This window comes from Arachis stenosperma, chromosome 3 (genome assembly GCF_014773155.1).
Source record: "Arachis stenosperma cultivar V10309 chromosome 3, arast.V10309.gnm1.PFL2, whole genome shotgun sequence".
Lineage (NCBI taxonomy): Eukaryota > Viridiplantae > Streptophyta > Magnoliopsida > Fabales > Fabaceae > Arachis > Arachis stenosperma.
In genome coordinates, this window is record NC_080379.1 from 13682413 (window position 1) to 13698753 (window position 16341).

At 35.0% G+C, this 16341-nt stretch overlaps 1 protein-coding gene across 1 annotated transcript; it reads left to right on the forward strand.

Moving 5' to 3' along the window:
* Positions 1–234: 234 nt before the first annotated feature.
* Positions 235–1048, forward strand: LOC130970112 (uncharacterized). Its single transcript, XM_057896098.1, has one exon. The coding sequence runs from the start codon at positions 528–530 to the stop codon at positions 927–929; it is 402 nt and encodes a 133-aa protein (XP_057752081.1). The 5' UTR covers positions 235–527; the 3' UTR covers positions 930–1048.
* Positions 1049–16341: the final 15293 nt, after the last annotated feature.

Here is a 16341-nt window from a genome sequence, read left to right on the forward strand (position 1 = left end):
AATTACAAGAGTGTTTATAAAAATATATGAAAATTATAATTTTAACATATTTATCGTATATTATTAAAACAAAAAATTAAAAACCTATATGAATAATAATGTTATCTGCTGTAAATAGCAGTTTGGATAGTTCTAGAAGGTTCAAACTTGAAATCTCACAGATTTTGATTAATCCAAATTAATATATATATAGTTAAATATAAAATATCCATTTATAACGAATTTCAAGCTATGTGAGTCATAGAGACTTAGAAAAAACCGCGTGCACCTCTCATTTCTCGTTTCATTCTTTCTCATCTGGAGCGCCATCCATAACCGCTCACTTATCCCCTTTCATCCCCAATTTATAATCATTCAAACTTCAAACCCAAGAATCCTAAAATCTCTCTCATTTTTCAGAATATTCATGATTCCTCACAATCACACTCGCTTCTTTCCGTGAATTGTGATCATAGAGAGAGAAAGAAAGAGACACAATCTCTTTCTTTCTTTCTCTTCTTCTCTCTCAAAATCTTCAAATCTTTAAAATGTCTCGCCAGGTCATCGTCGTCAGTAACCCGCCGTCGCGGCGGCGGCGCGCGTGTGAAGTTGCCGGCGGAAGCGCGGCGGAGTGCGCCGCCGTTGTGTGCTGCTGCCCTTGCGCCGTGATAAACCTCGCAGTTCTCGCCATTTACAGGGTTCCAGCGGGGTTGGTGCGCAAAGCACTGCACAAGAAGAAACGACACCGTATGCTGAGAGATTCCAAAAACGACGTCGTTTTGCTGCGGCACCAGCGGTCTAGCGGCCTCGCCCCGTCGTTTGACTCGCTACCGGTTTCGGTCGAACCCAGGCCGGTTGAGGAAAAAGAAGTGTGGCCTATGGAGAAGGAGATGTGGGCCCGGTTCGCAGAAACTGGGTTTTGGAGGAGTGAGTCCCAGCGCCAACCATGATTAATTTTCAGAACCGAATCAGTTGGAGAATATGGGAAATGGTGCAACGGTGATGGATGGAAAATGTGTACATACATGTGCAGAGGGTTTTTTTTTTTTTTTTTTCACCATTGGTACATATTTTAGAATTTCAGTTAATCTCTTTGTTTCTTAAAAAGATGATTGCACATATTTTATGCATTTTTGTTTTGTTTGTTTTTATTGTGAAAATTTGAGAGTAATTCTTTCTTTTATCTTACTTTTTTTTTCTTATATACATAATACTATCTCAAAAAAATATTTTATATTATCAATACATTAAAATTAAATTTTAATATATTTTGTTAAAAATTTTTATATTAATAAAAATAATTAATTTTAAACTCACTCTTTAATTTTTTTTTTAAATTAATGCATCCAAACTAAATTTAAAAGTTTTTAAGTAGCGTGAAAGAAATTGTTTGTTGAAGAAATGATTGATAATAAAAATGATGGTTTGGGCATGATTGTAGTGATATGAAAAGTTTGGATTTACTACTATCTTTGGGGAGATTGTGAAAATGAAGATTATGATGACGTAATCATGATATTATGGGAGTTTGAAATTGCGTTGTTGGAAAATTCGGGAAGGCTGCGTTTGATTGTAGCTGTGTGGTTTGAAAATAAATGACAAAATGATATGAGACAGTGATGGGTGTTATATTCAATTATTCGCGAGTGATCTTATAGTACTGTGCACTTTCACTTTTAGATTCTCATTAAATTTTGGAATGCACACATGCTTAGGAAACAAACATTTTTCTTTTACTTTCTCCTTTTTATTTATTTTTCAAGCCTCCCGTGATTATCCGAAAGAAAAACGAATTCTGTTACGTTCAGAATCTTCATGATTGTTGTTCTGTTCTGTTCGTATGCTACAGAATATGGATGTTGTGAAGAAAAAGAAATGAAAAAATAACAGAAAATAAAGAAGTTTGCATTTGGAATCACTCATTAATGTTTTTTCCCCTTGCTTTTTTCCTTTTATGGACATGAATGCTTCATTTCAATCGACAAAGATTTTGAAACAACACAACAAATATTACAAATATGCTAATGAACTGCTACATTAGGGAGGGTCTGTAAGTGCAAACCCCATATCCTAACTTTTGTTGTTGAATACCCAATTTGGGATCCATTGTGGCCTTTAGCTTTAGAAATTCTATTTCACACCGGAAGAATCACTAATTATGCAACACCCTAACAAACTTGAGAAATGAGAATTCACTATAACTCATTTTCTACCATATTTTTCAGGTCATGGATTAATCTGTTATGGATCTAAGTTCTATTATCCGGATTCAAATCTTGGTGAGTGCACCAAGTATTGAATATGAAACTTTAAGTGTTGTGTGGATGTGTAGTGTGGGTGTGTTGTGATACCTAGGATTGGAAGTTATCCAATCTACTTGACTAAAAAAAAGCGGACAAGTGAGCTGACTATCCAACTAACCTAAGTTGGTTGAATGGTTGTAACCCTTGTTTTTTTTTTTGGTCATGCTATGGGCCAGGAAGCCCGACCCACACCCAAACACTAACCCACCCTAACCCACTACTAACCTGATATTACAGAACCTGACTCTTCCGGTCTCCCTCCATAGAACCTTAACCTAACCCTTGCTTATTATTTACCCACAAGTCTTTTTTTTAGCAAACCTACCAGTCTGCACCCCAACTGAACATACTAACAACTTGTTAGTGTCTTATTGGACTTTCGATGAACTTGGGTCTAATATTGTATATCAAAAATTTTGCATTTTCTCAATGCTATTGAAAGCCCAAGGTAACAATGTATTTTGTCCTTAACACAGATGACTGAGTGTTTTTGGTCTACAAGAGTGCCGAAGCCTAATTAGGGTTCAAGTTGGCCAAGCTAGGACGTCTTGCAAGTTGCAACACATGTGATTCTATAGATTTTGACCACAAAAAAAGAATAGATTTGTTTGTCCCTAAAAGAAAATTGTGACTCTAATACAGTGCGATCCCACAATAATTGGTGAAAGGAAACTGGAAACATGAACTTATAGTTTTACTCGTTTTTCATTTTTGGGTGACAAAACTTTCATGACCCTAACTCCTAAAAACTTCCTGACCCAAGAAGAAGAACCCAAAACCTTTCCTTAGTTAAATTACCTTGACAAAAAGAAAAAGAGAAGAAAAGCCACTCTAAAATTAATAATGTCACTTTCATTTGATACAATTTTGTTATGGAAAGATAATAGACTGACTAATTTGAGACATATTAGTATTATTCAGATTTCAGAGATCAAAATGATACATTGAATTTAAGAAAATATTAGATGATCACTGTAGACTGTAGAGGGTCACTTTATTACAAAATATTGTAGCTTTGGACGGTAGCTCCATTTTCTTAACAAAAAAAAAAATGATACATTGCATTTTTTCAAGAATTAAATTAATTTGTATGTTATATTTTAAAGACCAATTAATGTATTAACCCTTATATCCTTATTAATTCGACCTTATGTAATTGATGGTCCTCTTTTTTTTATCCGGCTCTATAGTACAAAATTAAATTCTTAATTAGTTTAATACTTAATGGTAATTATTTAGTACTAAAATTTTAGAGTGAATGTGTATCAAATAGCTAGAACTATAAACGGAAGTATAAGAGAAAGAATGGTTTTGAAACTTTTAGTTACTCTAAAGCAACTAACAAGTTCAAAATTGATAAGGAAAAGAAAATAGGAGGCTAGGAATTTAATTTTATGAGTTAATAGTCAATTTCGTCTTCAAAAGTGTCTCCGATCTCCATTTTCGTCTCCGAAAGTCAAAATTAATCAAAAACGTCCTCGAAAGATATCCGTGTTGATCACGTTCGTCCTTCCGTCTTCTGGGTTGATGAGATGGCAAACGGCCGCTTACGTGGCACGTTAACTGCCAAGCTGGCCAACGGCACGGTGTAGGATGTTGTTGCTGACAAGATAAGTTTTGGTTAAGCCATCAAATTAGTCCTTCGAGTTTATAAACCCTAATCCCAAAACGAACGATAAATACTTCGAGGTGATCACTTTCGGTGGCAGCAGAGGTAACTAGGAGGCGTAATCCCTGGCTGGCTGCGTCGATGGAGAGAGGAGATGGTGGTTGTGGTGGTGGTTTGTCACATGCATCGCACGACAGTCATGGATCCAGTGTTTCGATGCGAAGGAGGAGGGTGAATGCGCATGATGGATCGTGTTTCTGTGGGCTGAAGACTGTGATTAAGAAATCTGGGACAGCGGAGAACCCGAATAGATTGTTCCATGCATGTCCAAGGTACCGGGTGAGTGATGGTAAAAGAAGTTAAAGCTTTTTCATGTTCTTATCCTCTTTTGGGTGTTCTCTGATTTTTTTGTTTACTCCCATATGAAATTGCAGAAGGGCAGTCACTGCAATTATTTTAAGTGGGTTGATGATGATGAATTCGAAGCAGTGGGTGTGTGGGGTACAAAGAAAGATGCAGGAGCTGATATGGAGGTTGAAGGTGAGTACGATGAATGGCGGGTGAAGGTGGCATGGAAGTTGGGCACTGTGGAAGCTGAAGTTAGAGCTTTGAAACTGCTAATGATTCTGCTGTTTGTAGTAGTTGTGATAATTTGTTGTTTCTTATGTAATTCTAAATGAATAAATTATGCTGTATGAACATGTAATGATGTATTGAAATTGTTGATTTGAATGAGAGTAGTTATTTGAAATTGGAAGCAATTTTCTGTCAAATGTGGATAATTTTATAAAGTGTGGAACTAATTCTGTGTTTACATGTATTATGTTGAGGCATAAACAAAATGAAGATAATAAGCAAGCTTAATAGTAACTTGTCATTGACAGCTAATTGTCACATTGTCTTAATACAGAAATAGCATAACAAAGTCATAAGGTTGTTAGCTGACAAATACATTGTTCATAGACTAAATTACCACACACAAAACAAAAGCAACAAACAGAATGTTGTTTCATACACAAAATGAGTTAAGAAGTAGACACTCCTAACAACTTAAACTTTATCATCATTCTTCCTTGGAGCCTTGAAGCCTGGAGTAGGCACAAAGGTCATGAATTTTTCCAGCCGCTTAGCAGTTCCGGAGCTTGTCCCTTTAATGGTCTCAGCAGAAACAGCCACAGATCCAGTTGCAATGTGCTTAGGGGAGGAAATTGACCTTGCTTTTCTTTTGATCACTTGCAACTTAGCTGGCCTACCAATCAATTGATCCTGTATGATTTAGTAGCAAATGAGATTGTTACATGATTAGGCTACATCCAAATTTTTTTAGGAGTGATGATATATGATACTACCTTTAGGGGCTCTTGGGTTGGTGGAATGCACTCCGAGTCACTGCTGTCACTCTCTGAGTCAGCCTGAGTGGGTGATGGAAGTGAAGGCATAGGTGCCTCAGCTTGTGTACCAATGTCAGTATCAGTAGGAGAAGGGTTCACTTGGGGTTCAGAACCTTGTGGAGCAGGGGTAACAACTGCCAATTGTAGCTGCATCTGTCTTGCATGTTCCTCAGCATCCACAGCCTTTTTCTTTGCGCACCCTCTCTTGTTGTGTCCAACCTCACCGCAGTACATATACCGGATTGGGTTGTATTTTCTTTTCATTTTTGTCTTTGACCCACTAGGTTGTTCTTCTTTGTCCCTTCTTCGCTTCTTTGTTGGCCTCCCTGGTTTAGGCTTCACTGGGGGTGGGACTGGGGATGGATGTGGCGTTTTCTCCCATAGATCCTGCCCCTTAACCGGATTGACATTAAAACAGTAGGTGCGCTTATACGCCTCCATCTTTAACCACTCATGGCAGTATTCCTCAGGTCTCTTGTCATTCTTATCTTGTATTGCCGATATTGCATGCATACACGGCATTCCTATCAAGCCAATCAAACTCATACAGTAACTATAATATCATATGAATGAAGACATTGTTAATTAAGTAAGGGAAGAAAGTTGTTACCTGTAAGTTGCCAAAACTTGCAAGTGCATGTGTGCTTGCCCAAGTCAACCACCATATTTGTCGGCCAGCCATGTACCTCGTACAACTCCTCCTTTTCATCACCAGACCACTGAGGAGCCCAATGGCGGGACAGCACCGTCATAGCTTCCAACCTACTTTGCTGAACAGGAGGGAGAATTCCTTGGTAGTTCTGCAACTTCTTTCTGTTGTCAACCATACTCTTCATGATGATTCTCCTTACTTCCTCAGCCAGGGTCAGGATAGGCTTACTCCTGTCGTGTTTGATCTTTGCATTGAATGACTCACAGGCATTGTTGCATATGTTATCCACTTTCGGAACCTCACTGAAATGCGCCTTCGTCCATGCCTCTTTTGGCCATTTATCAAGATACTGCCAAGCTTTCTCGTTGATCAATTTAACTCTCTTCATGTTTCTATCAAATTCAGATGTTGTCCTTGACCTTGCACATTCCCACACAAGGTCTTTCAACTCACAACTACCCCACTGCTTTGAGAAATTCCGCCACAAATGCCAGACGCAGAAGCGGTGGTGAACTCGTGGGAAAACCTCCTGAACAGCAGGGATTAAACCCTGCACCAAAATACCAAACACGAAAAGATATTAAATCATCTCAGTCCTCAACATTGAATTCATTAAATCAAACTAGTCCTTCAAAGAATAATAATTAAATCAAATTAGTCCTTACAGAAATCATTACCTTCTGCATATCTGAGATGAAGCACCATTTGTGCTCTCTGTAGTCACCTAGATCACTGTGAAGCAGTTCAAGAAACCATTGCCAATTATCCTTGTTTTCCACACTGACAATTGCATATGCAATCACAAAGATGTGATTGTTAGCATCTTGTCCACAAGCTGTCAGAATTTGGCCCCCGTGTAGTGTCTTCAGAAAGGCACCATCTAGTCCAATTAGCGGTCTACAGCCTGCCTTAAACCCCCTTTTGCAAGCATCAAGACACACATAGAACCGATCAAATAGTGGAGGACTCTCAGGCATTGGGATCACACCAACTTGCACTCTGGATCCTGGATTGCTAGTAAGTAACTCGTTTGCATAATCCCACACCAAACCATACTGGGCTATCTCATCACCCTCTACAATTTTCCTAGCAGCCTTTAGTGCCCTGGTGATGCAGGTGCTATTGAGGTACACATTACACTTTCGGACAAACCAATCATACACCTCTCGATGCTTCATAGTTGGGTGCTTTCTAAGCTTAGGTACTAGCTTGCTAAGTGTCCAGGTTTGGGTTGCAGCCCTATTTTTCCTCTTTCTAGGATAGGTGTGATTATCAACTAGCGTTTTAATTTGCCAAGACAAATCTTTACTGTTACAAGCACAATAAACCACCCAGGGACAATCATCTGACTTACAAACAGCTCTAACCCTAACTCTATCATTCTTGGTAAATAATATATTTCTGCCCCACTGGATAGTGTAATCCCTAGTGGCTTGTATAAATTCAGCTTTTGATTTGAAAGTCATACTAACCTCAAACTTCAGGTTTCCAAATTTGGTTTTTGCATTGTACTGGGGATAAACAGGAGGTGTCTCCTCATCAGACTCTAACTCCTTCCCCAAATCCTCTGAATGCCATGAGTCAGTATCTGAGAAACTTCCAAGATCATCATCATCTTCGTCTACATCTACCAAGTCATAACATAAAAGACATTAAAATTTGGCCAAATGAAATATTGAAACAATAGCAATCCAGATTAAGAGCTTACCAGATTCAGAGCTTTCTTCATCTTCGAAACCCTCATAACTTGAGTCATCAGTGTCAATTTCTTTATCTGCTAGTCTAGACTTAGGAGGCCTATGCTTCTCCTTTGCTTCAGCTTGCTTTTGCTTTCTTTCTGAGCCTTTTCCACTATCAGAATCACTTTCACTGCTGTATAAACTGTCTCCTACAACCTTTGGAGGCTTGTACAACTCATCTTCAGTACTCTCATACGAGTCATGAGAGTCAGAATCTTCATCCTGGATGGGACTTTCTCTTACAATTCTTCCGGATCTTCTTACTCTGCATGCACTGGTATTTCCTTTCTTCTTATTACTTTCTGGTGTTTTGGCTGGTTGAGAGGAGGTTTTGGAATGATGTGGGATTGTCTTCCCCTGACTGTTGCTTTTGGTTTGTTGAGGGTGGAGTTTTGTTGACTGCAAGGGAGTCCTTATGGGCTGAGAGGTGGTATTTGAGGCTTGATGTGTTGGTTTGGTGGGCTGAGAAAAAGCCTTATTGGGCTTACTGGGCTGTGAGGCTGGCTTCATGGGCTGAGGATTGGGCTTACTGGGCTGAGCTTTGGGCCTACTGGGCTGTGAGGCTGCCTTAGTGGGCTCATAGGTTGGTTTCTTTGGCTGAGGGTGGTTCATTGTGGGAGTTTTCACAGGTTGGGAGTGATGCATCTTGGCCTGGGAACTCAACTTCTTCTTCTTACTAGTTCCTGCTTCCAGAAGAGGTACACCTTCCCATCTGTTGTCCACTACACAGGGCTGTGAGATGCAGTCCTCAAAGTATAGGTTGATCAAGTGCTGGTTCCTCTTACAATCCTTGCACATTGCAATCAAGTCAGCATCATTCTCCAACTTCTTCAACCCAGATGGAATTGGAACTCCAGGAACTTTTCACCAACAATTGCCAGCCTCAATGTATCCCAGCTCCTTATAGTAACCCCTCACGAAAAACACATCAAGTGTGTCTCCCTCGACACCTATCAATACCTCTGTGTTATCAGGTTCATAAACCATGTCACCATCCTCACCCGTCCTAAACAACCCACCATGGTGAAAGACAAACGTCATGGGAGGACCCTCCATCTACAATAACAAACAAACACAAAAACAGCATAAACAAACATGACCAGCAACAGCTGCTCTGTATCAATCACCACCTAGTACACCTAGTTAGTACCAATCAACCTTTCACCCAAAAAAAAAACATGCAACAGAACCATAACTAAATTCAAACATCACTGACTACTGTCACAGAGCCATACAAAGCAACACAATCTCATATACAATACACCACATCACAGAATAAACCCTAAATCAAACGAAGACTAACACCACCATATTAACACTACACCACATCACAGAATAAGTAAGAAATGATATTATGAGTTCAATCATTACCTCTCAATGTCTCAATGCCTTCTTTTACTAGCAATGCTGCGCCAGTATAACACCCACTCTGCATTCAACGGCCAAAGCCTTTCCACTGTATTCGCCTAGCAGCACTAACGATCCTTGTCAGGGTGGTACAGAGCTTCGGTTCCACACTTAGGGCATGCCTTGTGGGAGACGACACGTTTTGGAGCGAAAGACAGAGCGATGGTTGATATGAGACAGGGGTAAGCCATCGCAACGTTTCAAAACCTGTTCAAAACACAATACGGCGACGTTTCAACGCCACTGCCTCCATCACCCAAAACGATGTCGTCCTGCTTCACTGCCAGCTTGGCAGTTAACGTGCCACGTGAGCGGCCGTTTGCCATCTCATCAACCCAAAAGACGGAAGGACGAACGTGATCAACACGGGTATCTTTCGATAACGTTTTTTATTAATTTTGACTTTCGGGGACGAAAATGGAGATCGGGGACACTTTCGAGGACGAAATTGACTATTAACTCTTAATTTTATTGTTTCATTCTTTATCAAAATAATTGAGTATACTTAATTTATCATAATAATATTAATTATTTTAAGTAAATAGCATGATATATTGATATTACATTGAAGCAAAAGAGTTGTAGTTTCAGTTGCCAAAATAGCATTTTGATAAAATTTATATTTTCTACATTATTGCTAGTGTCACCTGTTCAAAGTTCACATCCTTCTACATTATAATGAATACTTTTTCATAGTATAAAACTTATGAAAAAAGTAAAATCTTATAAAATTCCTGAACAAATTCCTAAATCAAAACCAGAATAACATATAAATGTTGTTCTCCCACTATTTTATTTTACATTCGTGCCAAATGAGAATTAATAACTCAATATTCTATCAGTTTCGCTTTCTCATATAAAGGATTCTTTTCCACTTTTCTTTACGTGGAGGACTCGGTCATAAACATGTGATTGTTTTGAATAGGAAATAGACTAAGAGCTGTTTATAAGTTAAAGTGGTTCACAATTAAGACTAACATAATTATATCCCTGAAATGCTCCTTTTTTATGTTTTCTTTTTCCCTCTTAATGCTTGCTTCAAGAAAAATAAACAAATAAAAATTCAATTTGCAAGTATATATGTAAATCATTCTCATATGAGCTAATTAATAATAATGGTTTCCCTTTTTCCTTTTTTGAATAGTGCTCAATGCATTATAGTTATATTTTTCTTTAAAAAAAAAGAATCATATAATAATTTATCATGTATTATATAAACTCGATTTTGGTAGTTAAGCATGGGATATTGCAAAAGTATTATTATATAGAAAAAGAAAATTGTATATCCACTAGACAAAAATACACCTAAACAAGCAAAGCCAATTATATTACAAAACCAGTGAGACGTCCATTTTCCATGTAATAAAGAAAAGAAGAACATGTTTAATTTACGTAAATTATTATTAGTATGGACGAAACAACAAAAGCAAGCACACTCGTTTTGACGAGATGATTTATTCCATAGCAAGTTCCAAGTCCATAAAGTCCATAACACCCTTTATTATACACCAAGATCTTAAGATTTAAACTTGCTTTCCTAAGGGTGTTTTGGTAAATTCGAATTTCTCCCAAAACATACATATTCCATGCCAACTACTCAAAGATATGCTAAAGTCATGAATAATAAATATCAGACATTAAAATAGTTTGTCAGGGCCACCGACAATTTTCCAGAGGATGCAACTAGCTAGGAAGTAGGAATAGAAAGCAAATGAAGTGAAAAAAAAAAAATTGACCCAAAAAAATGAAAATGTACCTTAGACTCTGTTTCTTAAGGACATCTCCACCACCTAACAATTGAGGGATACACAAGACCAAACTCATTTAATATCATCACCAAAATCATTTGTTAATTTCATAATAATGGATATTCCATATCTGCTTCGTTCTATACTCATTGTAGAAAAACCTAATCACCTCCACTTTTGTCCTACATCATATATGTTTGCATTTCAGGCTAAGTTAATTAGTCCTAAAACTTTTTCCCCACTTAATAAAATTACTTTAAAATTAATGCATTCAAACATAAAAAAATGATATTCGAGTAATATATTATATGAAAAGAAATTAATTATATTTTTAAGTAATTATTATTTTTTAGTTAAAAAATATTTTTATTCTTTATTACTAATCTAACTCTGCCTACATTACACATTTGCGCCTAAATCCACATAAAAGGTGAGAGTTGTGTTAAGTTTTCGATAACTAACATATATGGAATGTAAGCTCGGTCTGAAAATGGAAAATCCTAATATAGAGGTGAAAATTGGAGAAAATATTCTACGAAAAGTTAAAAGTTTTAAGTATCTTGGGTGCATCATACAGGATAATGGAGAGATTGAACAGGAAGTAAATCATAAGATCCAATCAGGTTGGTCAAAATGGCGGATTGCATATGATTTTATATGTGACAAAAAAGTGCCATTAAAACATAAAGGTAAATTCTATCGCACTGCTTTAAGACCGGCTATGCTTTATGGTACGGAGTGTTGGACGGCTAAAGAGGAGTATGAACATAAGCTGAGTGTGGCAGAGATGAAGATGTTGAGATAAATGAGTGGTCATACGCGATTGGATAAAATAAGGAACGAAGATATAAAGGAGAGAGTTGGAGTAGCACTCATTGTGGAAAAGATGATAGAATCGCGTCTCAAGTGGTTCGTATATGTGAGAAAAAGCGACAGAATACCTAGTCAGGAGGGTGGATGAGATAGAAGATGGACAAGGGATGAAAGGCAGAGGAAGATCTAAGAAGATTATCCATGAGGAGGTCAAACGAGATCTATATGTAAACGGTCTCTATGTAGACATAATACATAACAGAGCTCAAACGTCGTTTGATTCATGTAATCGACCTCACCTAATAGGACAACGCTTTGTTGTTGTTGTTTGTTATTGTTCTTTATGACATATTGTATTGCTAATCTAAATACATCTGAATACTATATATTATTTTTCACAAAAGAATAATAATAATTAATATTTTTCTTTTATTAAATAAAAAAATACTTTAAAATTCTATGTTGATACCTTGATGGTTTATTTGATGTACAAGTAGCTAAAGAGACTAACTACGTACGTGGTTAGAAAATAAACAAAAGATTGTGATAAATCGAAAATAACACATACATAGTTATTAATTAGTTAGAATAATTAAACGAAATGACAGTATAAGTAACTTTCATGTTGTTGAGAACTTGACAAGGAAATTAAAACCATGCAAGTTATGCAATGAGTGTTAACATTATTGTATACATTATGGTAATTGATTAACCAAGAATATAATCCAAGACTTTTACTTTCACCATCAATCAAAATATGAATACCTCTACTTGATCGAAGCTTTCACATTTATGAGAAGATAATAGTGAAGATTGAGTAAAGAAAGCTCAAAGAGACAGACATATTAACAGCCCCCTCCGGTTGGGGATATGTCTCTCTCCGCACAAAGAGCACTACTTCACTTGTGTTTGCTAAGTCACCATTAAATGAAACAAAAAAGTATGGTTCCATGTTTAATTACCGAAAATATTAAAGAGACAAAAAAAAAATCGATCCAAAAAATTAAAATTTATCTTATTTATGATTTATTTATTGTAGGATTTATTAAATAAAATAAAAATTAATAAATTTCGATAATTTTTTGCTAATAATTTTTTGTTATCAAACATTTTCGTTTAGCTACCTTTCAAAGCTTTTCTACCAAATATATAGATTTCCTTCTAAATCTACTAAGAAAATATTCAGTTTGGTCCCTGAAGTTACACTCGAGTCTCAATTTATTTCTTGAAGTTTCAATTGCCTCAATTTAATTCCTGAACTTTTCAAATTTTAATCATGTTAGTCCCTGCAGGGATTTTCGTCATAAAGTGAAAAGTTTGGGAATTAAATTGAGATAATTAAAATTTCAAAGACTAAATTGAGACTTGAGTGTAACTTTAAGAACTAAATTGAGTATTATCTCAAATCTACTCATTCAGTAATTCTCTCCTGGCATAAAATTGTTGGGCCAACCGTGGGGAGCTCTCGATAATCGGGGAGATTCAACCGTGGGGAGCTCTCGACAATCGGGGAGATTCGGGGAGGAATCAAGTGAGAGAACATAAGATGAGATGACGCCACATCCAACTCAAAACCTTAAGGTGTCAAGTTAATGGGTCTCTCATCTTATAAACTCCTCACTCTTCCATGCTTTGCAAAACACCGCGGGACACGCCGCCCGAACCACCTTTGCCGGGAAGACTTTCGATGCTTCACCTTGAATACCCCTTAAAACCACCAGACCGATTAAACCATCGGCTCTGATACCACTTTGTTGGGCCAACCGTGGGGAGCTCTCGACAATCGGGGAGATTCGGGGAGGAATCAAGTGAGAGAACATAAGATGAGATGACGCCACATCCAACTCAAAACCTTAAGGTGTCAAGTTAATGGGTCTCTCATCTTATAAACTCCTCACTCTTCTATGCTTTCTTATATGTGGGACTAACTTCAACACTCCTCACACTTGCAACACTAACAAAAATATTATCCTTCCATGTGTAAAAGGTGCTGATCAACAATAACTTTCCTTTAGTCGTATTATTTGTGGGATCAATTATTTTGTGCCGATTTAATTTCCTTCTTTTTTATGGAATATTAAACGTACAAAAACATCTTTTGATTTATATTGTTAATTTCCAATGTCAAGTTTATAAGCGTGATCATTATCAATATTACAAAATACACAATAGTATTAATAAGTATTATGGAGCTCAATATCGCAGAAGGTTAGTATGTACTTATACGAATAGAACAATTGGGGTAAATCATTGTATTAAGTCAAGGGGAGGAAAAAATTATAAAAATCTGCCAAACTAAAAATTGGTTCATAAATCAATCAAGAGCCATTTATATATAATTTGAATCAGCTTAATTTGAACTCTAATTATATGTAATTCGAATCGCACTGATTCGAACTACTTGCACACACACCCACTAATTCGAATCAACCTAATTACAAGAATGGGCAGAATTAAATCATGAGTAATTCGAATTACTGTGTGTAGCGTGTGTGAGTGTAATTCGAATCACTCTGATTCGAATTACTGTGGGTGTAATTCGAATAAGGTTGATTCGAATTAGTGTGTGTCCGCGTTTGTATATAATTCGAATCAACATGATTCGAATTATATGTAAATAGAGTTCGAATGAACCTGATTCGAACTACATATAAATATACATTGATTAATTTATAAACCAGAATTTGATTTGGCGGATTTCTGTAAATAAATCCATCCCTTAGCTTAACTGAGTGATTTGCCCACAAAATGATGACTAACATGGCCAATAATGCATGTGAAAAGGTTAAGAAAATAGATTTCTTCATTTGCAGAAATCAGAAAGTAAATAACTAAATACATAGCATAAATACATATATTTCACTCCATTTGAATATTCATCTTTATCCAATTAAACTTAACATAAATTTATAGAAAAGTTTTTAAACATTCTAAACATATTAGTGTTGTAATAATTTTAACAATTAATCTTAATTATAATATATAAAATTTATATTAATAACTAAAATTACTAAAATATTAATATTTTTAAAATATTAAAATTAATTTAAAAGAATTTAATATATCTAAAATATTAATATTTTAATAATTTTAACTATTAATTTTAATTAATATATATTATATATATTTTTTATAATTAAAATCAACTATTAAAATTATTAAAATATGTGAGCTCGAGATACACTTCAAATTCTCCCTAACTTATGTATACTTAACAAAACCCTGCCGCTCTTGAAGTCAAATAAGCAAGTTTTCTAGAAGTTATTTCCATTTTATTTCTTAATTATTTATTCTTAATGTTGTTTGGGGTGGTTTCTGTACTTACACACTCTGTATGACAAGAACAGCTCAGCTTATACCCCATCAAAATAAGAACCCAAGGTCAAGTGGGAACCACCACTCGTAATTCATAAGTCTATATGGTATCTTATTTTTATTTGCTTCGGTGTCTATTCTATGGTATGGACCTCATATCCGATCTATATTAAATGCACATATTAATGTAAAAAGATTCATATGTAGCAATATGCTAATAAGTAATAACACACTATTAAAGAAGAGTTAGCAGAATTCCAGAGCCATGAAATATATAATAATATAGTTCATTTTATTTTATTTTATAAAAATTAATAAGTATGTTGTCACATTATGATCTGTCAAATTAAATAAATTTCGAGAAGAAAATTGTATTTTGATAACCCTGTTAATCTTGTAGTTCACAACCAATCCTCATTTTTTAACATTCTGTTATGAAGATCAACTAGTTGGAAATAAAGGAAGTTTACCCTAAAGAATGAGTGTCAAATGGCTTTAATAAAAGTGACCTTTAACGTGCACAGAAGCTGGAAACAAAATGCACAAGAATCACAAGACACAGTCAACAAACTGAAAAAAATATATTATATATCAAGGGAGAAAGACAAAATATTGAGAGAGAGAGAGAGAGAGAGGGAGAGAGAGAGGAGGGCCCCAATGCCATCGGAAAATGTTATTTTAATATATTTAACAGATATTTAATATGACTTCAATTTTAATATATTATCAATATAAAATACTTATATATATATTTAATTAAATAATAATATAGTAGCATAAATAATTATTTTTATATGTTACATAAATAATAATAAAAAAGAATAAAATATAATGATTATATAAATTTTATAATATTAATGTATTAAAATTAAATTTATTTAATATATTGAATTTTTGTTTAGAAAACTATAAAAATAGTTAAATAAAAAAATTTAGCTAACTGATGTTTTGAAAATAAATGTTAAGATTATAAATTAAAAAAATTATTAAATAAATATTTTTGTAGTTTACTCAATATAAATATCTTTCCGGTAAATTTAAAAAAAAGTTTTTGTTAATGACCAAATTCTTTTAAAAAATAAAATGAAAAAGCTAGAGATTAAATTTTGTTTTTAATTTTTTTGTATTTTTTTAAATATTTATTCAAATGTGGCTATAAAAATTTGAATCCATAAAAATGCTATTTGTTTAATACAAAATTTTTTGTCATTTAAAAAAATACAATATTTATTAATTATTGAGTAATTATTTAAATTAATCTCCAAAAATTTTAAAAATAGACGTTTTAGTCCTAAGAAAAATTAATATACAATCAATTTTCAAGATTTTATTTTGGCAGAATAATTATCTAAATCAGTTTCTAAAGATTTTAAAAGTAAACATTT

What these genes read in the sequence shown, in the direction of transcription:
- LOC130970112 (XM_057896098.1), top strand. Translation starts at nt 528, where the DNA reads ATGTCTCGCCAGGTCATCGTCGTCAGTAACCCGCCGTCGCGGCGGCGG.